General features: G+C 56.5%; 1 protein-coding gene across 1 annotated transcript in view; it reads right to left on the bottom strand.

Annotated features, from left to right (window-relative positions):
- Window positions 1–26,368, bottom strand: part of ADAMTS2 (ADAM metallopeptidase with thrombospondin type 1 motif 2) — a 142,764-nt gene that overhangs the window by 47,731 nt on the left and 68,665 nt on the right. The window contains exon 3 of the mRNA XM_045527756.1: window positions 18,405–18,488. Within this exon, the coding sequence (XP_045383712.1) occupies window positions 18,405–18,488 (84 nt within the window). The remainder of the gene's footprint in view (window positions 1–18,404; window positions 18,489–26,368) is intronic.

Raw genomic sequence — 26,368 nt, 5'->3', positions numbered from 1 at the left:
CTCCGGGTAACCCTGAGAGGTCACGGTTCTGAAGAAGGGGTCAGATGAGAGGATCTGCTATCTCGTGGCTCCAGCTCGGGAATGAGCTTCGAGTGTCAGTGAGAAGGAAGGGACCCCCATGGGTGGGTTTGCTTTGGGGTTAAAGCTTGGGGTCTTGTGGCTGCTAGGGCTTAATATTGCCAGCCTAAATACGGATGAACTTGGAGGCCATTATGTTAAGTGACATAAGCCAGGCACAGAAAGATAAATAACCAGGTGTTCTCACTCTTGTGTAGGAGCTAAAACCGTGGGTCTCGTAGATGAAAAGAGTAGAATAGTGGTCACTAGAGGCTGGGGAGGGGACAGAGCCAGAGGGCAGCTAATGGATAGGAAGTCCAGCGGGCTAGGAGGAATAGGTTCTAGTGCTCTATAGCACTGCTGTAATTAGCAGTTTGTTACTATCAAACAGCTAGAAGAGTAGACTGTGAACGTTCCCAACACAGAGACATGATAAACATTCGAGGTGACGGATGTGCTGGTTACCTTGATTCGATCATTCCACATTGTACACACGTATCGAAATATCACACTGTACCCTATAAATATGTAAAAGTATTATGTGTCAATTAAAAACAAAATGAAGTCCAAAACAAATCAACTCAAACAAGAATTAACTTTTAAAATAAAATTTAAAAAATTGCCAGCCCTCGTCCCAATCAGAAGGTCAGCACCACGGTCCCTGATGACCACTTTGTCTAGGACGGTTGCGGGGCGCCCCTCTGGGCCCCGCCTCCTGCAGGGCACGTCTCCCGGCCCAGTGTCGAGGGGTCACTGCGGTGGCGAACTGGCCTGCCCACAGGGCTCCGTGCCTCCTGTGGCGGGACACACAATTCTAGTCCGCCCCTTTCCCTGCGTCCCCGGTAGGCTGCGGTGACTTTTGCCTGCCCTGTTCCCACAGGTGGCCCATCCCCTCCTTCAGTCTGGGTCACATCCCGGGCCTCAGAGCTGGGGGCCCAGGCCTGGCCAATGCAAGCACCACATCCTCCTGGCCACTGTGATGGTCGGGGGTGAGCACTCAACCACGGCAGGCCAGGGAGTCGGCACGGCAACGTGGGCCCACAGCTTCTGGGACCCCCTAACCACAGGAGGAGAGACCTCCCCCCCAGGACAAAGCCCCCACAGAGCACAGCTGGGCCCAGAGGTGAAGATGGGGCATTCCTGGCATCCTCACACCAGCACCTAGGTTCATCCAAGCCTGAAGCCTGCTTACCATGAGTCTGTGTGTTATCTAGCACAGCGTAACAAATTACCCCAAGACTTGGCAGCCAAAAAAACCAAACATTAATCGTCTCACAGTCTCCTTGAGTCAAGGATCCGAAAGCAACTTAGCTGGGTTCCTCTGGCTCAAGGTCTCTCGGGAGATTGCTGTCCAGCTGAGAATGGGGCTGTGGGCTCATCTGAAGGCTCCCCTGAGGGAGGGCCCACTCCAAGCTCACTCATGTGAGTGAGCCTGTTCCTCACAGGCTGCAGGGCTGACAGCTTCTCACCACACTGTGTGGGCACCTCCCTGGCCAGCTCACCATGGCCCCCTGCTTCCCCAGCACATGTGACACAAGAGACTGCAAGAAAACAAACGCACCTCCAGGACACAATGTTTAGGATCTAATCTCAGTCCAGCCCACACTCAGGGCGAGGGGGCTACACCAGGGCGTGAGTACCAAAAGACAGGGTCACTGGGGACTGTCTGAGAGGCTGCCTGCTGCAGATATGTCTCATTTATGCATCAGGAAGTTACTCTTCTTGTGAAAGCCAATTCTGAGTCCTGTTTTGCCACTAGGAGAGTCTGAACAATACCCTTCCTCCCATGGGGGGATCCCTGGTCAAGGCACTGGCTGGCAGGTGAGAGAGGGCGGCTGGTCTCGGGCAGCTGGTATGTCACACACCAGCGGAAGAAGAGCTTGGGCCAAGTCTCTGAGTTGAGCGTCCAGCCATAAAGACACACCCCAGTGTCAGGACCAGAAACAGGAGTAAGGCCATCAGGTAGGGAACAGAGCCAAGGGCAGGAGCCAGGCTGACCCAGGACGGGGACGAGCCAGTGCGGGGTGTGCAGAGAGGCCCGCTGTCCTTGGTGGGCAGACTGTGGGACGTTCTGGGAGGATGCTACAAACCCAAGTGCCTACAGGGGCAAGGCAGGTGACACAAGTCAGTGAGGCAGGTTGGTTTTTCCCTATGATGCTGCAGAAAGTTGGCGGGTGCTAAGGCGCGGCAAGGCCATGGCAAACGCAGGGGCCCGTGCTCGGGAGGAGGGGTGGTGTCCACTTGGAGCCAGCAGAACAGAGGCCTGGGGCTGCCAGACTGGACCTCTCAGGTCAATCATTACATCTGGAGTTTACAAGGATGGCCATCTAATAGTAAACACTGGCTCAAATTAAAATAAGTTCTATGGACAAAACACATGCCCCAGGTCCCAGCTGGAGAACCCTAGAATAAAGGCCCTCGAGGGGACAGCCCCTTCTCCACGCCTCTGCAGACTGGAAGACTCTGGCTGATCCCCTTTCCTCCCTGAGGCTGGGCTTCCCAACCCCTCTTGGCAGCCAAAGTGATCTTGCTGCTGCGGCAAGATAATTTATTGAAGTATTGATTGGTGTTTTTGTTCTTGCCTTGTTTTGTTCTCTGCCCATTCCAAGAGGGCAACTGCCATTTGCCTTCTCCAGCCCCAGGGGAGTTTGTGCTGCAGGATCCAGAGCTGGGGTGACCTGGGAGGCCCTCCCAGCTTCTGCGATCTGCGGGGACAGCGGGGGAGGGGGAGGGGAAGGCTGGGGGCTCAGGCCTGGGCAGGGGAGGCTGCACTGGAGCCAAGGCAGCCCTGGGAGCACGACTTCAGAGACGGTCTCTGTGCACTGGCCTCGGGGAGCCTGGGTCCCGGAGGGGGGCCACCCTGAAAAGTCAAGGAGGGGGTCACATCAGTGTTCAGGCATCCAGGGACTCAACCTGTCCCTGGGATCTTGACTGAAGTTGCTCGCACTTTCTCTCTCTCTAGCAATGTCCCAGCTTTCCCAAGATTCCAGCCTGTCTCAGATGGACAGGGAGCAGCCCGGGGGCAGGGTTCTTATCCTTGCTAGGTATGTGGGTGCCCAGGAACTAGCCTGCGTTGACATGGACCTTATGCCAACAGGCTGGGGCAGGGCCCATGTGCATTTTAGAAAGAGCCCTCTGGGTCAGTTGGGGGGAGGGAGGGAGGGGGACAGTGTGGCAGCTGAGATGGATGGAGGCTGGTGCCACATCAGGATGGTCAGGACCTATGGTGGCAGGAGCTGAGAGGCTCAGGGCTGCAGGGTGGGAAGGAAGGAGGAGGGAGCAGGTTTCTGGCTTTGGTGCCTGGTGGCAATGCAGAGAGGAGATCCGGGGAGGGGGCTACGAGCTCGGGAAGGAGAGTGTGGGGTCACAGAGCCCAGGGACACAGTCGTGGGGATGGTCTTTCCTGCCCAGCTTGCTTACTTGGAAGAGCTCAGCAGCGTTGCTTTAGGGAGCTCTCCTGCTTCTTGGGGTGCAGCCCTCTGGGGCGACCGGTCCAAGTGGTCTGCCCCAAAGAGAAGGGCCGGCCAGGACCTAAGCCAGGCAGGTGGGACAGTTTTGAAAGGACCAAAACCTGGCTGAAGTAGGTCTGCCTGTTGGCAGCCCCCAAACAAACACCCACAAACTCCTGCCTCTGGTACCCCAGACCTACTTCCCTCACCCTCTCCCCCCACTCCACGAGAGCTGCTGGCAGCCTTCCCACGGGTTCCACATGCCTCTAGGGACTGCTCACAGACACTGATGTCTAGGCAGAGACACGCAGGTGGCTGGGCAGGTCTGGGGCCCAGGAGGGAGGTCCGGGCTGGCTGTGGGCAGGGCAAGGCACCTGCTCCTAGAGGCAATCCCACCCATGGGAAAAGCCCAGGCCCAGGTCTCTCTAGGACCTGCCAGGGCCTCCCTGCTGCTGTCCAGAGTATGGGAGACTGTCCTCATGTGCCAGCAGCTTCCCCCAGCAGTTGCTCCAGTGGGACCACGCTGGGATTCTGCCTCCTTTGCCCCTCCACCCCCTGGCCGGCATGCACACAGACCCACAGGTGCATTCCTGCTCCCTGGGGCACCCCAGACTCCACCATTCTGTGCCCTTGCCAGGAATCATAGCGTGGCAACCGTGCTTTCCCCTGAGCCGGGAGGAAACGCATCTGTTCCTCATATCTGGACTTCCTCCAGAAGTGAGGGAACACGAGAGAGTTGCCTGTTTCAACTGAGACATTCTTCCCCCCGCACGCCTGTCATCTGCACCGTCCCGGCCCTGAGGTGCCTGTCTCCTGGCTGCCTGCTCCTCTCTGCATTGGTTCCTCCAGGAAATTCTTTTTATGCGACCCCACCTGCTCTCAGCCGTGCTGCGGTGGGGACAGGAGTGAGCCTGGGCCGTGGTGCTCCTGGGAAGCAGTGCCGCGGGCTCTGCCGGCGGTGGCTGCAGAACCAGCCTGAGGCTCAGCAGTGCACGGGCATGTCCAGACCCGGGGGGGGGGGGTAGCTGAGGGGTCCCTTTCCTGAGTGAATGAGACCTCTGAGCCCTGGGGCCAGGCTCTCCACTGTAAGAACAGCTCTCAGACATTCCAGCCTCCGCATGGGGACCCCTGGAGGGCCAGCCCAAGAAGCCTGCTGTCCAGGTTGTGACAGAGTCCTGGGGCCACCCATCCCCAGGACACAGAAGGAGCCCTGTGTGGGCTGAACTCCCCTCACACACCGATCAGCCTTGGCTCAGAGCTCAGGAATAGGTGGGTTCCCAAGAGGCTCACCAGAACCTCCAGTGGGGCCCCATGAGGACAGTTGTCCCTCAGGGTGGGCACTGCCCCTCAAGAGCCCTGTGTGGACATGAAATCTATCAGTGCAGACACAGGCTTCCAATCTGGCTCCATTGCCTGAGTGTCTTGGGGCCCAGGGCCTAGGCTGCCCCGGCCACCTTTTCCGCCCACTCCCTGGGGTGTGCAGGAATCCTCCCTGGGCCCTGTGAGCGCTGACCTGTCTCCGCGCTGAGACCCTCCTTGCTAAGCTGGTTCACAGAGCTGCCCACATGCAGGAGCAGACCTTGCCCTCGGCTCTGGGGTCGCCCCAGTGCAGCACCGGGGGCCTTGCCCCACGAGGCCAGCACTCACCCCTAGTCCAGCCTGTCTGGCTCACTCAGCCTGGGAGGGAAGGGGTCTGAGGACTTGCACAAAGGGGCCAGTGATCCAACTGCGGGGTCCAGAGGGCAGATCCGAGGACCTTATAGAGCCAAGGGCTTGGTGACCCCTCACTTGGGTCAGGAGGGTCACTTGGCCGAATTTTCCCCAGGGCTGGCAGGAGTCTGGACCAGGGCAAGGATGAGGGAACACTGCTAGTCCCAGAATCTCAGGCCTGGGTGACCCCACTGGGCTCTGCGGGAACAGCCAAGAGCTTATGGAGGCCTATGGGCCTTGGGTGGGCGGTGTCCAGCGCCAAGCCCCCCATTCTGCCCTGGCCCTCTGGGCCCTGGCTCTGAGCTGCCTGTCTCAGTCCCATCTCCTTGAAGCAGTCACAGGGCCACATGGGGAGCCGCATGTCCCTGTGCCTGTCACTCTTGCTGGCTTCTGAGTCTGTCGAATCAGAAGCTCCTGCAAGGTAAGGTGGCTCCTGAGCCCACGCTGGCCTTCAGCGGCACCTGCTCCTCATTCACGCCAGACACCTCCTGAGCAGTCCCAGTCTCTGCTGCCAACGCAGGGGCCCTGCTGCTGGGTGCTTGCCATTGTCACGGCGAGAATGGTAGCATGACGGAACGAGCACATGCATTCGAGGGGGCCAGGCTGGGGTGGGGACGAGGAACAGGGCGCCGGGCCGGCCGGTGGGAAGTCCCCAGGAGCCCTGGGGCGGCGAGTGGGAAGCGCTGAGCCTGCAGGAACGCGCCGGTCAGCAGGCAGCTGCCCACGGGGCGCAGGCTTTCCGCACACCGTGTCACTTAAACTACACCTGGTTAAGATGCAGGTGCTGCTACGCTCCCAGCGTCGGCTGAGGACGGCGCTCAGGCACCCCGGTGGCGCGCCCCAGCCGGCGGGCCCAGAGCGCGTCTCCCCGCAGGGCCGAGCGGGGCGGGCCGGCGGCCGCCAGGGGGCGCTGCTGCCGCGAGCGCTCGGGGACCAGCCCGGCGCGGCCTCCTGGGGACCCACCTGGGAACTCGGTTAAGACTCGAGCCAAAGTTCTGTCTCCCCGATATTTCCATCGTCTGCTCTGGAATGAGCAGGATTATTCGCGCTCTCCCCGCCTCGGTCCGGGAGACCGGGAGGAAAGCGGGTCGGCCCCTGGGGCCGGTCTCCCGGCGACCGCGTCCCGCCGCTGCGGCCTCTGCACGGGGGACCGCACAGGCCGCGGACCGGCCAGAGCCCCACCTGCCAGTAGCAAGTGCAGGTGGGGCTCACCTGGCCAGCTGGAGGGCTGGGAGCTGGAGCCTGGCCCAAACCTCTCATCTGCTGTATGTTCTGGGACAAGTCACCTCGCTGTCCTGGGCTCCCCATCTGCAAAATGGGCACAATGGCAGTGCCGAGCGTGGCGCTGGGGGGAGGGGTCCGTCCGTGCCAGTGCAGGCGGGGCGCAGAGTCAGCGTCCACAAATGCTCCTTGTCCTTGTCTCTGCGGCCATGGGGATAAAGATGGAGCATGACACCAGTCCCTGGGGCAGCTGGCCCACCTGCAGGGGTGGGCTGGTGCCCCAAGGGGATCTGGCATCAGCCCAGCCTTCTCAGCTGCCCTGGCCCGGAGGGGGCTCCTGCCTCAGAGCGGCCCTCCTAGACAGGCGCGGAACAGGACCGCAGTCGGGTCAGGGGAGCAGAACGTGTTTCTCCCGCTCAGCACTGCTGACATTTGGAGCCAAATAATTCCCTGTTGGTTGGGGCTGCCCTGTGCATGGTGGGATGCCTGGCTCTACTTGCCAGAAGCCAGTAACACCCCTCCCCTAGCTGTGACAAGCAAAGTCTCTCCAGGCATTGCCAAATGTCCCCTGGGTGGGGGAGGGGTGGCAAAATCACCCCTGGTTGGGAGCAAGTGGTATAGGGGACACCCTCAGGGAAGCAAGCGGCAAGGAACGTGAAGCCTGTGCCCCCCAACCTGCGGGAATGAGTCCAGCCCATCCTTCCAGAAACAGTGGCTCCGCCACTGCGTGACGCCGGGGAGATGGCGCACCCTCCAGAGCCAGCGCCCTCGCTGCCACATGGGGACGGTAACAGTGACCACCCCACAGGGTTGTTGTGAGGGTGAGGGGGTGATGTCACATACAGGGCTTCCGACAGTGCCTGCCCCATAAAGGCTCCCCACACAGTAACTTGCAGGAATGCCTTGAGTACCGCTGTCATTGCTGTTGTGTGCTGGGGTCTTACGGATCCTCCCTTACTGGGGAAACTAAGGTCCCGTGACATTAAATTACTTGCTCAAGGTCCCACAAATATTAACAAAGCCAGAATGAACAACCGGGATAAGGCCCCACGGTCCCTGCTCTGTGAACACACGCTCCACCACATTCCCCGGGGCTGAGCGCAACGTGGGCTCCCTGAGGCTGGGGCCTCTCGCGTGCCAGGCGGGGCGTCCCGCTCAGACCTCCTCCTGACAGGCCTCTGGGAACACAAGAGGGCAGGAAGGCGCCTTCGCTTCTCACGGGAGCCTCCTCTATCACTAAAGCATTTTGTTGCCAGCCATCCTCCCAGAACCCTGGGAAGCTGTCCCCAGAGCAAGGCAAGCTACCGGGACAGGATTCTCAAATGAGCCTCCCGGGGCTGGCACACGAACAGGCCTGTGGGCAGCCAGGGAAGTGGCCTCCTGCTATGTTCTCAATTCGTATGTGGAAAACTGATTCCCAATGCAATAGCACTAGGAAATGGGGGGCCTTTGGGGGTGATTAGGTCATGAGGGTGGGGCCCCCATGAATTGGATTACTGCTATTATAAAAGAGGCCTGAGGGAGCCTGTTCACCCTTCTGTCATGTGAGGACACAGAAGGCACCGTCTATGAGGCAGGGGCCCTCACCAGACACCAAATCTGCTGGCATCTTGATCTTGGACTTCCCAGCCTCCAGAACTGTGAGCAATAAATTTCCACTGGTTATGATTACCCAGTCTAAGGTATTTTCGTTAGAGCAGCCCAAATGGACTAAGATACCTCCCAAGGGTTGTGCCCAGCCCTAATGCCACCTCCATCATTCTCTGGACCCGGGTGGGTCTGCACCAGGAGGTGGGCCAAAAATGACTGGGGCTGGCCATCATGCCTTGGACCACCATCTGGTACCCAGATGCTCTGGAGGCTAGGGCCTGTCCCTGGGGTGAGCAGTGAGGTCCAGTTGCCCCCCCAGGCACCTGTCTCAAGACCCTCCACGTGTCTTCCCAGATCCTCACTCCCCATCTTCCTGCACAGAGGCTGTGCAGCTGCTCCAAGGCCGACACCCTGCAGGGGGCTGGCAGGTGGGCAGGCTGAGCCCCACCCTGAGCTCACCCTGAGCACCTGTCTTCTATCCCTTCCACTGAGACACTCAGTCAGAGTTTCTCAGACCTTTCACCTCCACTGCTGGGAAATTCCAACCAGCGTTCCACACTCTGTCTTGACCGGGCTTTTCACAGCAAGACACTCTATGTCCTTCTCTGCTGGTCCCCAAGTCTCTGATTTCCATGTGCTTTGATTTTCATCATCCTAGGAAATACTCAAAATGAGAACAGTTGAGTAGCTTTGGTACCTTCTCAAAAAATCAATTGAAAAGCCAGTTGCTATGCAACCCTCGAGTGTTGCCGATGCTCTGCTCCCTGGCTGATGGCATATCGTACAAAATAAGATAATCTTTTTTTTTTATTTTTATTTTTTAGGAAATGGAGAAAAATGTTGTTTTAGGAAAAACTTGAGATAACTCAGAGGCTTCTCATAAGCTGGAAGGCAAACAACATGTCACTCACACAAGTGCTACCAATTTTATCCGAGCTGGAGCCTGGTGGGGCCCGGGGACAGGCGGTGGGGAGGGGAGGTGGGAATGAGTAACAGGATCTGAATACCTGGGCCACTTTCTGCCCAGCTCTGGGTCACAGCCTCATAGCTCCCAGCGTCCACCCTGACCTTGGGGGGGTGCACAGCTCAGGCCCTCCTGGCTTTGCCATGCTAAAATTCTTCCAGAGCTTCGTTGCTGGACAGGAAACCTATGGTCCCTTGAAAAGCAGCTCATCAGAGTCCATCCTCACTGTTTGCTGAACTCTGTCCCCAGAGCCCCATCTAGACGCTTGGCTTTGCTTTTCTGTAAACAAGCAGAGCCCACTCCCTTGGCCATGGACGCTGTGCCTCCTGCCCCCCAGATCTCGGCTGGGAAGTCACCTGCTGGCTGCTCCCTGCAAGCCCCCCACCCTGCCACCATGTCATGTCTCCTTGGTGGTGCTCACCACTCTGACGTCATCTTTACTGCTCGGGTGACCCACAGGAGCTCCTGCCCCACTCCTGGCCCACGCGTATCCCCAGGATCAAATGGTGCAGTCAGAGCAGCTGCTTGGGAGAGCAGGGGCTCCGGGCTGGCCAGATGCCTTAGGGGCTCCCAGGGTATATCTCCTCCTGTGCCCACCACACCCTCAGAGACCCGAAGACAGGTCTTGTCCCCGTCTGCTCCCCAGCGCGATGGGAAGGGGCATCTGTGGCCCGTGGACACAAACTGTTACTGTCCACAAGGAGATCAGTACGGAAATCAGGAGCTTTTATAGCAACTGGATGAGGTGAATTTATGTCTATGGAATTTAGCAAAAAAACAGGGATTTTTGTACATCATAGTTGGTCTTTGTCACTTTGCCTTTTCTAATAATTCATTCTCAATGTATCTTACAGAAGCGTTGGCCTATAATGGATTAGAAAGTGCCCAGGTCTTCAGTGTTGGGGGGACCGGCTCGGCACCCTGGGCCCGCAGCTGCTCCTGGGGTGGCCTCTCTCCCCTGTCATCCGATGGCCCCAGGTGGGTGGGTGGCCCCTCCTTTCCCTGCATTCAAGGCTTCACTCTGCAGCCAGGCGTGCAGCGACCGTGCCCAGCACTGTGCCCTTGGCACTGGCCGGCAGGTCTCTGCCCCCCTCAGCAGCCCAGGCCCTCCCACGCTGCCATGCCCTGCACTTCTGTCGCAGGCCCGCCTTACCGAGGTTGGGATGCACAACCTGGGCTCATTTCCCTCTCACTACCCGGAACTGCACCACAGGAGGACAGGGCAGCGAGCTGGTGCCCTAATGTCCTGACGGTCAACACCCAGCTAACCAGTCAGGGGTTCCTGCAATCCCCAGGACACAGAGGACCCGATGAACGCCAGTCTCCCCCACCCCCCAGGACCCCTACCACGGCCTCACTGGGCCCAATCTGGGCCCTCATGTTTCTAGGAAGCAGGTGGATTGGGGTGGGGCAAAAGTAGGTGGGCAGGGTATGGCTTTGCTGAGCCGCCTCAGGGCAAGCATGCGTTTGGTGCAGGGACAAAGCTCAGAATGCTAGAATGTTCTAGAGCAATTTAGGAGGCCAGCCAGCTTCTCCTGGATCCCCAGTGGGGGCGAGGCGTGGGCCGGGACACACAGGGTTGGGGGAGGGGGGGCAGGCTGAGGGGACTGGGGTAGGGCACTGGGCCCCACAATACTCATGCCCAGCACTCCCTCCGGGCCAGTCTGCTGAGCGCCTGGGGTCTGGGGCCACAGCAGGCTCTGGATTTAGCTCTGAAACCACACGTCCAGCTTCCAGGTTCTGGCTTTCAATCTGAACTCCCCGACCCCCTTCCCAGCAGGAAAACGTGGAAGCCAGGCTGGCATCGGTCCACCTGTGTCCTCTCTGTTCTCACTGCACAAGACCCCCTTGCCCACAGCGGGCTCGAATTTCCCCGCCTCGCTGGCCATGGGATCCAGGCACCCCCGGGCCTGCACATGTCCCCATATTTGTCCCTGGGACGAGCAGGCTGCACCCTGACAACGGATCCCATGCCACCTCACTTATTCCCAACTCTGCCACCATAAGAAGAGGGGGTACCGACGTGGCTGGGGCAGAGCAGAACCGCCCCCCTAGATGGCACGTGAGAGACAGGTGCCTGCATACCTGGGTGATGTGGCCTCCCCTACAGGTGCCTATGACAGCCCTATCCTCACTCTGGCCAAGATGGCGCGCCCAGAGGCCCCTGGGTATACAGCTGAGCCCCCTGGCCTGGCCACAGGCAATACAAGCCAGTCCCAATAGGGTAGAAGAACACAGGCACCTCCCCAGCTGTCCCCAACCCACCACAGAGATGAGGTGCCAAGGGAAAGCATGGATTCCCTTCTGCCGTCCTCAAATCTGAAATAAAATGTTGAGTAGGACAGAGCCCTGTGGCATGCCACAGTGCTGGAGTTAGCTCAACAGTATCATTTTCTAAGTGATTTTTTAAAATGTAAACTATTTTTTCACAAATTAATAATGCCATTTTGCTTATAAAAGAAATATGCTCATCATAATAAATTAAGAAAATTCAGTAAAGTATAAGGAAGAAAATAAAAATTCATTAGCTTACTGCCCAGAGATAAAATGTTAACATTTGATGTATTTCTTCCAGTTTTTCTGTATATATATTTGTACACAAAATTGAGAACATACTGTGAAATTATATCCTGCTTTTCAAACAAACAACAAACTTAACTCTATGCTATAACCATTTCCCAAGGCCATCAAACATGCTTTGAAAACACCAAGCCTAATACTTTACCGCACAGGTTTATCTTTATTTAACTGAACCCTATTATTGGATAATATGGGTTGTTTCCTGTCGTTTGCATTTAGAAATAAGGCCATGACAGTTGACTTGTTGCTAAAACTTGGTCCACAGCTGTGACAACTGCTTTGGGATAGTCAGAGGAAACATCGAGAAGGTTTTAAAGGGCAGTGATAAACATTGTTACATTTCCTTGGAGAAATGTGTACACGTTTCTACTCACGCCAGGAGAGTGCCCGCTCCATTCACCCAAACCAGCAGAAAATCCCTGTTCTTAATCATAATAGACTTGGTCTTTTCCAAATGGTATATTATAGTTCTTTGATTATAGTAAAGTTAGATATTTTTCCATATGGTATTTTTTCTTCTGTTAACTGTTTCCTTCTATTGCCAACTTTGTTTTTCCTATGAATAAGAGGAGGTCTTCATAAATATATCTTTGTCATATTGCAAATGGCTTTCCTGTTTGCTTGCCTTTGTGTTTTTTTGACAGAAGTTTTATATTTTAAGTATTCAAATATATCTTCCTTTCCCTTTACAATTCTGTCTATTGGATTTATGTTCAGAAAGCCCTTGACGACCAATATTTTCTTCTTGATTTGTGTGGTTTAAATAGACGAATGTCGTATTGGCTTATATTTATCATATGATAATTTAATTTGCTATTTATTAAATTCAGATGCATCATATATTTATTTATAACACAATGGCCATTCTCTTTGTATTTATCACGTTAGGTTACATGCTGGAGCGGTATTTTCAGGTGTCTGTTTTATTCAACTGATCTGTCCGTTAATCCTTATGCAAATCCGATGTGATTTTAATTATTTTCACTTTCTAAGATGTTTGAGTGCGACTCCTCTTATTTGCTCAGCTTTCAAGGCTTTCCCAGCGGTTCCTGACCACGTCTCTAGATGGACCTAAAATCACCTCATCACGTTTCCACTCATTAATCTGGGAAGAATCAACATCCCTAGGATCAGCACATCTGGTCCGCCCGTGGGCAACAGCGCGCGGCTCTTCATTTAGTTTCACCTTCTTCCTGTCGGCCACCACGTCCCATTTTCTTCCTGAGTTCTATGTCCGTCTTGTCGGGGCTATTCTGGGTATTCTGTACTTTTGGTCACTGTCATAAAGGGTATTTCCCCTCTCTGTTACCCCTATCACCAAGGCATTGTTGGTTCACACGGAAGGTACTGATTTTTTTGTATAATTGTCTTATATTTGGCCTTGTCGGTAAACTCCTTTCTTAACTCTGTAGGTTTGACAATGGACTCTTTTGGGTTTTCGAGATACATAATTAATGGAGAACAATTATAATTTGTTCTTTCCTGATATTAGTTTCATGTCCCATGAAACTGACTAGAATATCCAGAATCACAGTAACAAGTTCGCGTGTCTCGTCCTTGCCTCTGATTTCACTGTGGCTGCCTGCACGGGCACTTCCCAAAGCCAGGCTGTCCCACGGAGGAAGCGAGTTCAGTTGAGGACTGGGGTGAGGGGCTGGGTCCTGGCCCACCTCTGGGAGACTGCCGAGCACGCAGCCGCGTCTCTGGAGACTGCGAGCAGGAGAGGAGTGCCTGCTTCCCTCTGCATCCCCCAGACTTACTTGATCAGGGGCCCCTCTATTTTCACACGTAAACATCTATTCACATCCTAAGAATTAGCTGTGCAGAACGTTTTTAGGGAAATGTGCTTCTTTTTCCACTTTTAAATAAAATTTCGGTTGTTATGTTACCATCTGTTTCTAGTTTTCTTAGATTTTTTAAAACAAGGAGATACCCTGTAAGGGGCTGTGGAGCCAGTCGCCCCCGTGGCCTGCGCACACGCCGCCTTCAGCACGTGGGAGCTCCTGAGGCCCCTTTCTCAGCCACCCTGCCGCCTGCAAGCTCCCGGTGCACACAGCTCTCGCCGCCTGTTCCCAGAGTCCCCTGCAGGGCTCCAGACCCTCATCCGCCTCTCCCTGGCCACCCTAGCTGGGATGGCACCAGGCACCTCATGCTCAGCATGTCTCCACTGAACTCATCAGCTGCTCCCCACGCCAGCTCCTCCCCACCCCAGCTTCTCCTTCTGTGTCCCCATCTCGGGGTCAACATCGCCATCTACCTGGCTGAGTGTTCCCTGCCTTTACCCGCATCTCAGTTTGGCCTCTTCTGTCCTCCTTTCTCCATCCCTAGAGCCACGGGCCCAGTCCAGCCTCCATCATCCTCCCTTTGGTGGCGTTGGCATCCTCCTAAGCCACTGCTCCCACCTGCCGGTCTGCACAAGGAGGCCATGGATCCTCTTAGAAGTGCAAATCACGTCATGCCACTCTGTTGAAACTGTCCTCCCAGGCAGGCGAAACTCCTTGGCAGGAGGTGCAGGAGATCTGCTCCTTGGGAATCTCCTCCTTCTGGCTTCGTTGGCATTAGGTGTGCTGTTCCCACCCCTGTGTTCTTCCCCGCAGCGTCATCTGCCCTCTCTCCCCTCCCAGCCTTTGAACGTGGGGCAACCCCGGGCTGGTGCTTTCCCCTTCCCTGGAACACACCTGTAGTCCTCCAGCCACTGTCCCTGACCCTGTAAGCAAAGCTGGGCTGCCCGGCAGCGGCTCCTTTGTGCCCCTAAGCCACCCTGTTACCACTGTCGTCTGACTATGTCTCCCTTCGGGAAGCTGTCCCCTGAGGACAGGGACCACCATGTCAGTGAGTATTCCCAGCATAGCACTTCCCACACAGAGGCCCTTCAAAAAGGATTTGTCAGATGATGAGTTTTGTCATTTGGAGACTGATGTGATGAATTCTGTGAATAGATTTCTGGATATTAAACAATCTCCACATTCCTAGGACAAACCCTATTTGATCATGGTGGAAGTTTCTCTTTATGCATTATTCAATTAAACTCCCAGTGCCTGAGGATTTTGATCTCTATTTTTAGAAGGGAGACATTCTGTACTTTGTCTTGGACATGCAATCTTTGGCAGCTTTGGGTTTAAGGGTCATATTGACTACAAAAAATGAATTGGGTAGATTTCAGAATATATGAGTCGATAGAGTATTGTATTATCTTTGTTTAATAATTCCTTGCAAATGAATAAGAATGCACTGGAAAAAGTAGATTATCTGAATGTATTTAAAGGTAATTTTAGGATAACTTTAGAAAAGGTGAGGAACTTGAGTTCCTTCCATGATTATGGGACTTATGCTGTGTTCTACATATTTTGGAGTCAACTTTGAAATATTCACATTTCCCCAGGATTTCCAGGTCCCTGACACAGAGATCCTCAAATTCTCACCTTGAGGGTTGGGCTCTCTTCTGCAAATGTTCTGACTGTGGTCACATAGTCCTTCTACCTACCTGTGCAGTTCAGGAAAAAGAGAAAAAGAAAAAGAAGTGGCTCAGGGTAGGGACAATTTAGCACAGAGTCTGCCAAGGAGCAGTTAATAACGGAGGCTTTGTTTCAGTAAGTATCAAGACTGGGAAGGGGACAGACACTTTTTAGGCCAAATAAGATCCAAAGCTGTGCCAGCCCTGGTAAGAAACTAACCCTATGCAATTTCTGAATTTTTCTTTTTAACCAATATGGGAGCCACTGGGGGCAGAGGCCAGTGGCCATCCGGCACCCGGACCAGTCACTCTGATGGGCCTTTCTCCCCTTTCTACCAGCAGGACCAGAAGTTTCCCACTTTGGAAACTTCCAAAAGGGGATATGACTGTGCCCTTCCCTCAGGCCAAAGGCCTGAACTTCCTAAGACACCAAAGGATCCTGGCCAGGAACAGAAGGACCTGGCCTGGGGAGGGAGAGGACCAGAGAGAGGACTGGAGAGAGAAAAGGAGAGGAACATACTGAGGGGGGATACTTCACTGAGTGGGGATGTGGGGGAGAGTCCTGTGTATGGAGCACTGGAACCAGATTGCTGGGCTGTGGCCCACCCCCAGCCCCTGTGTCTGTGTAGTCCAAAGGCCACCACCACAAACTGGGGACGGAGGCTCAGTGGGCCTCTCCCCGCTCTTCTAGCTGTATCCACCTGCAGAGGGGCCCTGCACCTCCCCTCCTCCACCCACCACCACTGGGCATCCCAGCTGCCTGGCTGCGAAATCTTCCAGCTGCTTGCTAGGATGGCCCTGAGTTCTTTCTCCCCTGCATCTTGGTGTAGGTTACATTATATATGTCCTTTCTAAACTTTTAGTTTGAGCCTCTTGTCTTTTTTCTAGATTAAATATGCCAGAGGTTTGCTTTTTCCAAAGTTCTCTTCTTGATTGATTCCATTATTTCTGTTTTCTAATTTATTAATTTCTGCTTTTTCTAAATTGTTTCCTTATTTTTGCTCTCCTTAGTTTCTATGGTATTGTTGTTATTAAAATTTGTGCTAATATATTGAGTTGAACGCAGGGTTAACTTGTTTTCATTCTTTCATGTGTGATTTTGGAAAACATTTGCGAATTTGCCTCTGAATACAGCTTTAGCCATATCCCATAAGATTTGATACGTAGTGTTCTTGTTTTTATTAGTTTTCCAAATAGTCTGCAACTGCAGTTCTAATATTCTCCTTCCCTGTACTTCTTTAAAAATTTTTCAAATGGATTGGATTTCTTTAGGTTTATAAATTCTACCCCCACTCCCACCCGCAGTTTTAGGGCATTTAGTCAGAGAACATAGCCTAAATAGTTTTTATTGTATAAAATTCACTGAAATTTTCTTTATCACCCAAAATATTTTTGTAATTCTATGATTTCTCAAAAAGAAGGTACATCTTTTTTTTGTTTGTTTTTCTGTAGGGCAAGGAAAAAAATAACATAACCATTAATTTAACTTTACCTGTATTATTCTAAATTTCTATACCTTTTACTATCTCATCTGTTAAAGGCTTTGGAAAGGGTACTAAAGACTCCCACAGTTAGGTTTTTGCCAATTTCTTCTTTGTTCAATGATTTGCTTTGGAATGTTTTGTGTTCTCTTGGGGTGCATAAAGGTCCACAACTGGTATCCTCCCTGTGGCTGCCTCACTTTGGAGGGACATGCTTGGCAGGTGTAAGGAGAATGGGCTCAAGGTCTACGTTTCCCGGGATTGGTTCTGCCACATCAGCCCTTCATTGTCATTTTTACATTGAGTGCCTTATAAGTTGTGTGTAGTTTGATTTTATTTTCAAGACTGAGATTCTTTGTCTTTGAACAGAGGAGTTTAATCTTTTATGTAATTACCACATCTGCTATGTTTGATCTTACTACAATTTGATTTTCTATATAATGAGTATGGTCAGAACAGAGACTCTAGCATTCAGACGCCTGGGTGAGAAGCCTGACTCCTCAGGAACCAAAAGGCACTGGCCAATTACCCGGGCACGTCACTGAATCACATTAAGCCTTGATGTTCTTCTCTGTGAAATGGGCACCATCATAGCACATAGATACCCCCATCTACCCTGTGGATCCAGTGCATTAATCATGCAAAGTGCTTCCAACATGCCTGGTACAGGCACTTGAAAAGTCTACACTGGCCGAACCATGGGGCTCCTCCTTCTTCACAATCTCTCTCTCTTTTTTTTTTTTTTTGAGACAGAGTCTCACTTTGTTGCCCAGGCTAGAGTGAGTGCCGTGGCGTCAGCCCAGCTCACAGCAACCTCAAACTCCTGGGCTTAAGCGATCCTACTGCCTCAGCCTCCCGAGTAGCTGGGACTACAGGCACACACCACCATGCCTGGCTAATTTTTTCTATATATATTTTTAGTTGTCCAGATAATTTTTATTTCTATTTTTAGTAGAGATGGGGTCTCACTCAGGCTGATCTTGAACTCCTGACCTCGAGCTATCCACCCGCCTCGGCCTCCCAGAGGGCTAGGATTACAAGCGTGAGCCACTGCGCCTGGCCCACAGTCTCTCTCTGTACGGCATTCCCTTTTTCCATCCCAGGTCATTGTCCCCGGAGGCTTTCTACTCAGCGACCCACACAGATACCCATGCACAATGCTAGGAAAGAGGGTTTCAAGTTTGACAGCAAGAGGAGGTAGGAAGGGTGAGAGGGCCCAGCTGGGGCAGAAGCTCTGAGGTCTGAGGAGAGGAGGGCACAGATTTAAGATGTGGGCAGGCATGGAAGGAAGAGGTGTATGAACCATATATTCCTGATCTTTTGACATCTGGGGCCCTGCTGAGCCTGGAGGGACTGCCCCTCCTAGTGCTAGCCAATTCCTAATGACAGTCAGCAACTTGTCCACGAGTACACTTTTCTAATACCAATCGGGAAATCCAGAGCCCACCTCCTTTATTGGATTCTAGACTCTGGGTTACTATCTACCTGCCTAATTACCCCAGGGCCATGTAACAGACAACTTGGGACGGCTCCAGGCCCCAGAGCCCACTGAAATTATTCAAACTGGCCAGTCTTAAGCCAGCTTACCCTTCCCCCTCTAGTCCTTCCTGCCCACATGGCCACCCCCTCTGCTTCCTCACCGACCCCGGAGCTCGCGCATGGCCTCTGCGGCACTGCGTGCCTAAAACCTACATTTTAAATCAAAGGGCAAAGGCAAAAGAGAGAGGAGATGGAGGGGCAGCTCCCACGTTTCTCGTTTGCTATAGGAGCCATCCGGCAGCCAGGGAGAGGCAGTGTGGCCTTGGCAAGCACAGACATTGTCCAAGGAGGTCCCACTCATTCCCAGCAGGTGGAGGCTCAGGTTGTCGGCAGGCCGGCTGGCCCAGGGTTCCACTGACCTTCCCGTAGCTCAGCAGGATGATGCGCACCAGCACGACGTTGATGTGGGCCCCCAAGGACTCGTCATGGTAGATTTCATTGACCTGAAAAGCAATCGGGGAGGCGTCAGCAGGGGCCACAGGCCCAGGACCAGCTCTGGCTTTGCAGATGGAACCTCCGCCCAGCCAGCACCCAGGCCAGGGCTGCGGGCCCCACCCTGCTCCTGCCTCTCCCCGCGCTGCACACCCAGCCTCACCGTCAACTCTGACCCACCACTTGGTCCCCCTCCATTTCCCTCCACACTGTCCCTCCCCACCCCCAGCCACCGCCACCCGCTGGGCTCCAGCCGCCCCTCCTGAGCAACCGCAGCCCCGGCCTGGGGTTCTTCACCAGAAGCCTAAACAAGGACGGGAAAACTGGCCCTATCTCCACTGTACCCACTAGCAAAAACGTGGCCTTTCCTTCAAGGCCGAACACAGGCAGCAAACCCCAGCGGCATGGGCAGCCCTGGCAGAATCACGGCACGGCTGTTGCTGGTGGTGGCGGAGGGTCCCCCATGTGTGTCACTACTTGGAAATGGGGCCCTTTTAGACCCACCACCAGGTCTAAGTCCTTAATGTGCTAATAAAGAGTAGACATTACTACATCACAAAAGTGTTTCCCCGGTTCCGTTGTGATAGCTGGGCTCATACGATTGCCTCCCTTTGCATTTCATCACTATTTTGATTCTTACAAGTGTTTTATTTTTTGCATTTAAAAACGTTCTGAGCAGGTGCCCCAGGCCTCACTCGCTGTCAAAAGGGGGATCCATGGCACAGGAATGGGGTGAGCACACATGCCCTTCCTCGCAGCCCGCACAGCCCTCCAGAACACAGGCGGGGTTAACCCGGCTCCTCCCCACTGACGGGGACCCGCCCCCCAGAACAGCTCCTCACATCCCCTCCTTCACTGGGTAACCAAACCCCACTCCTCTTTGAGGCCAGCTTAGCAGTCACGTCCTCCCAGAAGGGCCTCCCAGGTCTGATCTGCTCCTTAGCAAACACTATGGCTGCTGCTTCCAAGCCCTCCGTGTCCCCAAACCGCGAGTTGCACCATCCCCTGCATTTCCCTGCCTGCGTGCCCAGCACCCAGGGCGGAGCAGCACACGGCAGGTGCTCGGGAAATACCCGCTGCAAGGTTACCCCTCCACCCGCCATCGCTGAGAGGAGAGGCGTGCACCGGCCACACACCCCTCCCTGCACTCGGACCAGCCCTCTGCAAGGGCGGGCTCGGCCGTGCTGCACTTCCAGGGGCCACAGTCATGTCAGGCCGGTGCCTGGGCTCCCTACCCTCCAGTTTTAGAGTCTCCATCTGAGCAACAGTGATCGCTACCTGGAAACAGTAGGAAAACACCTCAGGAAACGGACAGTTAACCAAGGAAATCAAATCATGATGGATGAGATAGGCAGGCACGTGGGGCAGGCCAGACAAGGAGCCTGGGGACTGCTGTCACCGCTGCTGTGCAGAAGACACCACCGTCAGAGGGCAGAGCTGGCAGGCACCTGGGGCCCCTGCTGGAGCCACCATCCAGCCCCAGGAGCTCCTGCCCTGGTTATGCTTAGGCTCCTCCACCTCGCTGTCCCGTGAGGAGGAGCGCCTGGCTGCACCCACGGCAGTGTGGACAGTCCCCGTAATTCCTGCTGCGGGCTTGGCACGAGCCTGGGGAGGGTGGCCCCTGGGCCCCGGGCCGTCCTGCAGGACCCGTGCTGACGAAGCAGGGGTCCCGGGGTGGGCATGCAGGTCCCCGGGGCGGCTTTGCCGACTTCTCTGTAAAATAAGGATAACAGGCCCCATCTCGTGAAGCTGTTGTGAGGATGACATTTCCACACGTGTGCGACGGAATGATGTCTGCGGATACAGGGTACTTCCATTGCTGCAAAGCCGTCATGCCCTGCAGCTCCCCACGAGGTCCTGGGGGTGACACCCCTAAACCACAGATGTTCTTGCCCAGCTTTGAGGGTCAGACTAGGTTTTTCAGTCCATGCTGAGACAATAGCCTTAAAAGCCAGATTTTTCTTACGAGAGAAAAAAGTTTTTCCTTCTCCAAAGTATTGCTTCATCCATCACAGGCAAAGCCTGGCCAGGAGTTCCGCTGAACGTCGTGGCGTAGAAATGAAGACCCTGAGCGAGGGAGGGGCCCGGGCAGAGGAGACAGGCTGGGGTGACCGGCCAAGCTTCTCTCCACCCCCCACCCAACCCCCAAGGTCACACCTCAAGTGGGGGTGGAGGGGACAGGGAGTGCCCAAAACAGCCCTGACATTGGGTGGGACGGAAAAGCAAAGGGAGGCTGAGCCCTGGGCTGCTGCCTGGGACCCGGGCGGAGACAGATTCCTCCCAGCAGGGGTGGCCTCAGAGAACCCAGGGGTAGCCCGGCAGGCTACAGCAAGAGCAGGCCGGTGCAGCAGGTGCTGGGGTCCCTGCACCTTGGGGACTTGTGGGCAGGGTGGCTGGGGGCTAGCCTGCAGGAGAGCAGGGCAGGCCTGCTGGCACAGCCACTGCAGAGAGGACAAGGCCCTCATGACCACAGCCGGTCCTCCGCCTGAGACGGGGCCTTTGGGAGGTACTTAGGGACAGAGGAGTCCATGAGGGCGGGGCCCCGCCCTCATGGGACTAGTGTCTTTACGGGAAGGGATACCAGAGAGCTGGCCTCCTCTCTCTGCCATGTGAAGACGGCGAGAAGGGGGTCGTCTAACAACCAGGAGGAGGGTGCTCCCCGGGAACGAGCCGGCCAGCACCCTGACCTCGAGGTTCCTAGTCTCCAGAAACAGGAGAAATAAATTCCTGCTTTTCAAGCTACCAGTCTGTGGTGTTGTGTTATACCAGCCCAAGCGGACGGGGACAACAGCTGCTAAACGGGAAGAGACTGATTACGGTTTTCCTTCTCTCCTGGGACCAGTGCCTGGGACGAGGGCAGCATCAGATGGAGGAATGAAAGGCAGCTGCATTTGTCCCCACACTGGAGCCTTGGTGTGTACACACTGACCCTCAGCCCCGCGACAAGCCCCTCGGAGGACTCCTCACGCTGAGCCCCCCAAGCCCCTTGAGGAGCCCGCCTCCCCCCAGGGCCCCGAGTGGCCTGGCCTCTCCTCCACGGCCCGAGCCCGCACACCCGGCGCAGAGCTGCCTGCGTTGGCGCCCAGTGTGCACCCGGACCGGCGGAGAGCGGCCCTCCTGTCGGGAGGCACAGAGGGTCACCCAGAGCAACGAGACCAGCTCTGCGTTCACCGGCCAAGGATGGGGTCGGCAGGGAAAGGCAGGGAAGTAGAAGGCCACAGGTGGGGACTCTGCCCAGGTGGCCTGGGGGCCCCCAAGGTTGTGAGAGCTGAGAAATGAGAACAAATTCTCACCAGCAAAGAATGGTGCTCCCAGCAGAGGAAGCAGCACATGCAAATGTCCTGGGGTCAGAGGCAATAAGGCCAACCCCAGAGGGGATGGGGTGGGGAAGGGCAAGAGGAGGTCGGGGGACCGCACAGGCCAGGAAGGCTCCAAACCTACCCTGAGAGCAGTGGGTGCATACAGAGGGCAGGATAGTGACACTGCATTTGCAAAGATGACCCTGGCTCCCTTATGGGAAGTAGACTGAAGGGGCCGGGATGTGGAGCAGTGGGGCTCAGATTTGGGGACGAGTGGAGAGGAGGGACAGACATGTGGAGTGATGCAGACTGGAATGGAGGAGGGGTCACCGCAGCTTCCCTGGACGCAGGGGCCTGCCTGGCCCCGTCAGTCTGCTGGCAAGTGCAGCCGGCCTGTGCTCCGCGTGGGGTCGGAGGAGAGAGTCATCGGGGTCACCTCTCAGAGCATCCCTGGGGCGGGGCCACTCCAAAGCCTGTGCTTGGACTGCACCTCTCAGGGCCTCTAGGAAGCCCAGTGCGGGGCAGGTCTGGGTGGGCTTCGAGGGCACCGTGACCCCAGGTGCTGTTCTGAGCCCGGGTCACAGTCCCTCAGGAAGGCAGGAAGCTGAGCCAGGGGCGGGCCATGAGCCCTGCCCGAGCAGTGGGGCGGCGGAGGCTCTGGGAGAGGAGGGAGAACGGGCAGGGCTGGCCCCTCCTGGCCCCGGGCCCGTCCTTTCCCCTCAGGGCACAGCATCCTCCTGCTCTCCTGGCCCCGCTCCTGCGGCCGAGGGCAGCTGCACTCATCTTGAGCAGGGGGTCTTGTGTCCCTCATGGACGTTGGGCAGATCTGACCTTGCTTCCTGATTTGGGACAGGAGGTGACCGGCCACTCTGGAAATCCCACCACTGGGCACCAAGCTCCCTGAGACAGGCGGGTGGTCAGGGCTACCTCCAGGCCCACGTCCTGCTGGAGTCCCAGGGTGTCAGGCTGCTGAGCACGGGCCCTGGGCCGGGGAGGCTCCACCTTGGGGCTGTCCCCAGCAGCCAGCTGCCGCCTACCAGGCTGGGCACCCTCAACAACCCCGGCCTCAGGGGCCTCGGGAGATTCAGAGACCACTGGGCCCCCTGGGATGCTGAGGAGCAAGAGGGGGGCTGTTTGCAGGTGCTCCCCGCAGACGGCCAGGGAGGAGGAGGCTGGGCCACCGTCCAGCCAGCAGGCAGGCCGGCCTGCGATGACTCTCAGCCTGGCTCCTCGGCAGTCCGCGCCGCGGTCCTGCGGGCATCTCTCCCCTCTGGGAAACAGGGCTGAGCCAGGCTGTGCCCGTCTCGCTGTAGAACACCACACCTCTCGGCAGCGGCCGGGTGCCGGCCAGGCCGGGAACCCTGCTCAGGAGACCTCGCCTCGCCCCCCACCCCCAGGTCAGGCCTCGGTAGCCGCTCCCATGGGGCAGGACCCCCACAGGGCATCGTGGCCCGAGACCACCAGCCAGTCTGGGTGGTCTTCTTGCTCCTGAGTGTGCGTGGCAGAGTCCAAACCGCAAACCCCAGCCCCACTGCCCTCTGGTCTCCCAGCCACCGAGTCTCGGTGCTGCGGGGCAGAAGTGGTAGGGACGCAGGGCGGGGTGGCCTGTGAGACACGGGGGCTCCCCACAGGCCCTGCCGCCCAGGCTGGCCGTTCCTGCTCCCCACGGGACGCTGCTCTGCCGCCCTGGCCAGAAGCCCGCGGGGCCCAGCTGGGCACGGGGACCCCTGGCAGTGACGTAAAAGCGCATCCATGACAGGGACGCAGCCCGACATTCCTGCGAGCAGAGAGCTGACAGATGTGACAGAAAGAGCAACAGAAGACAGAAGGCAGCCTCCACCCATGTCCCTCACACCCTCCTGCCTAGCCACCTCCCTCACCGCCCGGACGGGTGGCCGGTGGCAGGCGAACCCCAGCGGCTTCCTGCCGTTGTCCTGCCCCAGACGCGCTCGCATCCTTCAGTGTGGTCTCCAGGCAGAACAGATCCGGCCTCCTCTGTCCTCTGTCTGAAACCCTCGATGGCTCTCCAGTGCCGGCAGGAGCAGGCCCTCTCCACGTGGCCCAGCTGGCTTCCCCGGGCTCCACTGCACCTACTGTCCCTGCACAGAATCCGCACTCCCGACAGCGCAGCCGGCCTCGTCCGAAGCCTGGCTGTCCTCTCCTGCGGCCTGTGCCGTGGCTCGTGCCTGGAACTCCCACGCTCCCCTCCAGCCTCTGAATTCTTTACACGTCTGAGTAACATTTGAAACAAGAGTCATAGAAGTAAAAATGTTTCAAACGAGGGAAGCTGAGGCCCCTTGCTTGCGCCCTCCCCACCCCAGGCAGGCGGAAGGGCAGGCCCGGCTCGCTGGCTCCAGCCTCTGGCCTGGCTGCTGCTTGCTCAGGTGCCTGTCCCCCCCGCAGGGCCTTTGCACTTGCAGTTCCTCCCCTCACACAGCTGTTCCCAGCAGCGTCCAGCCCACAGGAGCTGCTCGGTAAAGGGTTGTTGACTCAGTGAGTGAACTGCTTTGGGGACTATGGCACAAGAGGAAACGGGCCAAACCTGTGCCCCAGCATAGGCCAGAGACGCCCAGGGACAGGAGAGGCCCCAGCTAAATGCCTACCCTCCCCCAGTCCCAGCCAGCCCCCTACCCAGCCGACCCCAGGCCTGTGTGCCTGGAGGAGCTGCTCTCGTTGGCCCAGGCCACAGGGGGAGGGAAAGCACAGTGACAACGTCCTTCAGCTCTGTCTGCGAAATCGATCCTGGAATCTTTAAGTCTTGGGGGAAAGGGATCAAAGCCGCAGCCATTCTGTGTGGAGAGAGGCCAAGGACTCTCCTGTTCGGGGAGAGACATTGCAATGTGCCTCTGCGTACGAAGGACCAGCCAAGTGCCTGTTCTGGAATAGACAATAAGAAAGGCTGGTCTGCCTTGACGGCCACAGAGCTCCAGGGGGACTGTGAGCCCTGGGGGCTGCCTGAGGCTGCCAGGCAGAGGCGACTTTCTCCTCAGCCAGGTGGGGAGGGGCACAGAGGTGAGACCTGTCCAGGAGGTGGAGCTCCACGGCTGCCTGTGGCTCCCAACCCTGTCCCCAGCCTTCAGGAAAGGTCCCCTCGCTGGGCTGAGCCGTGGGCAGTTAGAGGCGCCCCTGGCAGAACCTCGGGGGCAAGCCCGGCATGAGGAGTCTGTCGTGAGGCCTGCGTGTGGAAGGGCACAGCCCACCTTGTGGCCTCTCTGGGAACCCCTGAAACAGGGGGGGATCAGCCTGTTCTCTCTGAGGCCCCTCAGAGGCCAGGCCTGGCCGCCAGGTGGAGGCAGAGAAGACAGCAGAGCGGAAGCCAGGGGCAGAGGTCTGCAGCCTCCGGGGAGGAAGGTTTTCATCTGTGTGTGTCTCATGGCACCCACATGGGGCTGCAAAAGCCTGGCCCCATCCCGAGAATAAACATTCCCTCTGCGACCTTCACCCTCTCATTTCTCGGCAAAGACTTCCAAGGCAGAGAGAGAATAACATGACCCTCGCCACTGCTCGAAATCTCAAACTACGGTGAAACGCAGATGGCAGCATCAGAGTGACTAAGGTCGTGCCACACACCGACATGGCAGGCTGTTGGAGCCCCTCCTTCCACACCAAGTGCAAGCCCAGGCCCCCCACTCCTCAGGGCACATCCGCAATAGGGGGCTGGCCGAGACTGCGAGGGAGGCACTCAGCTGGGGGCCTGCCTTGTCCCTGGGCGTCTCTGGCCCATGCTGGGGCCCGCGTCTTGCCCGTTTCCTCTTGTTCCATGCTCCCCAAAGCAGTTCACTCCTCCAGTCCAGCTATTTCAAGCCTGAAATCACCCGATTTCGGAGAGCTGGGTGGGGTTACCTCTGCAGGTGCCCCAGGGTGGGGACTGTGGCCATGTCACCCCCAGCCAAGCTGGGCACTGCACAGGACCCACGGGAGGCACAGCACCTGCTCCCTGTGCAACCGAATGTCACTCTGGAGCAGGCACACGGGAAACAAGGCTGCCGTGAACATTCTCCCATGCGGGTGCCAAGCACTGCAAGGGGCTGCCCGCCCCGCCACCCCCGAATAGGGGGTTACGTCCCCATTCTGAGGTCGGATTGCAGGGGTTCCAGCCTGGGCTCTGCCACAACCCTGCCTTGTGGCTTGGGGCCAATTACTTAACTTGTTTGGGCCTTAGTTTCCTCAGTAATAGTGCTTGGCCCTCGGGTTGTTATCAGGACTGACCGCAACAAGGTACTCAAAGCATCAGGCAAAATCCCCGACACACAGCACAGGCTCCGAAGAGTTGCCATCAAATTACAGGATGGCAAATACCACAGGCTGCTTCTCCGGGACCCTGCACACGAATGGCGCATCTGAGCTTGCCTCGGCCCCCCCTGGGACCTCCTCCTGGCTGCTGGGGTACTCACGAGGAGCTCACGGCCAGTTAATTGACAAGGCCACCAGGAGGGGTCTGCAAGTGTGGCCCGGGCCTGGAGCTCCCCCTGCCAGCCGCGGTGGGGAAGTGGACAGCCACAGCCACGCCACCACGTGGGGCCTGACCTTCCCACTCACCGACTGCCGCTGCCTCAGGACAGGACAATGCTGCAAGACAGGGAGGACCGATG

The sequence above is a fragment of the Lemur catta genome, chromosome 16, assembly GCF_020740605.2.
Source record: "Lemur catta isolate mLemCat1 chromosome 16, mLemCat1.pri, whole genome shotgun sequence".
NCBI lineage: Eukaryota > Metazoa > Chordata > Mammalia > Primates > Lemuridae > Lemur > Lemur catta.
This window is presented reverse-complemented; position numbering and strand designations above follow the sequence as displayed.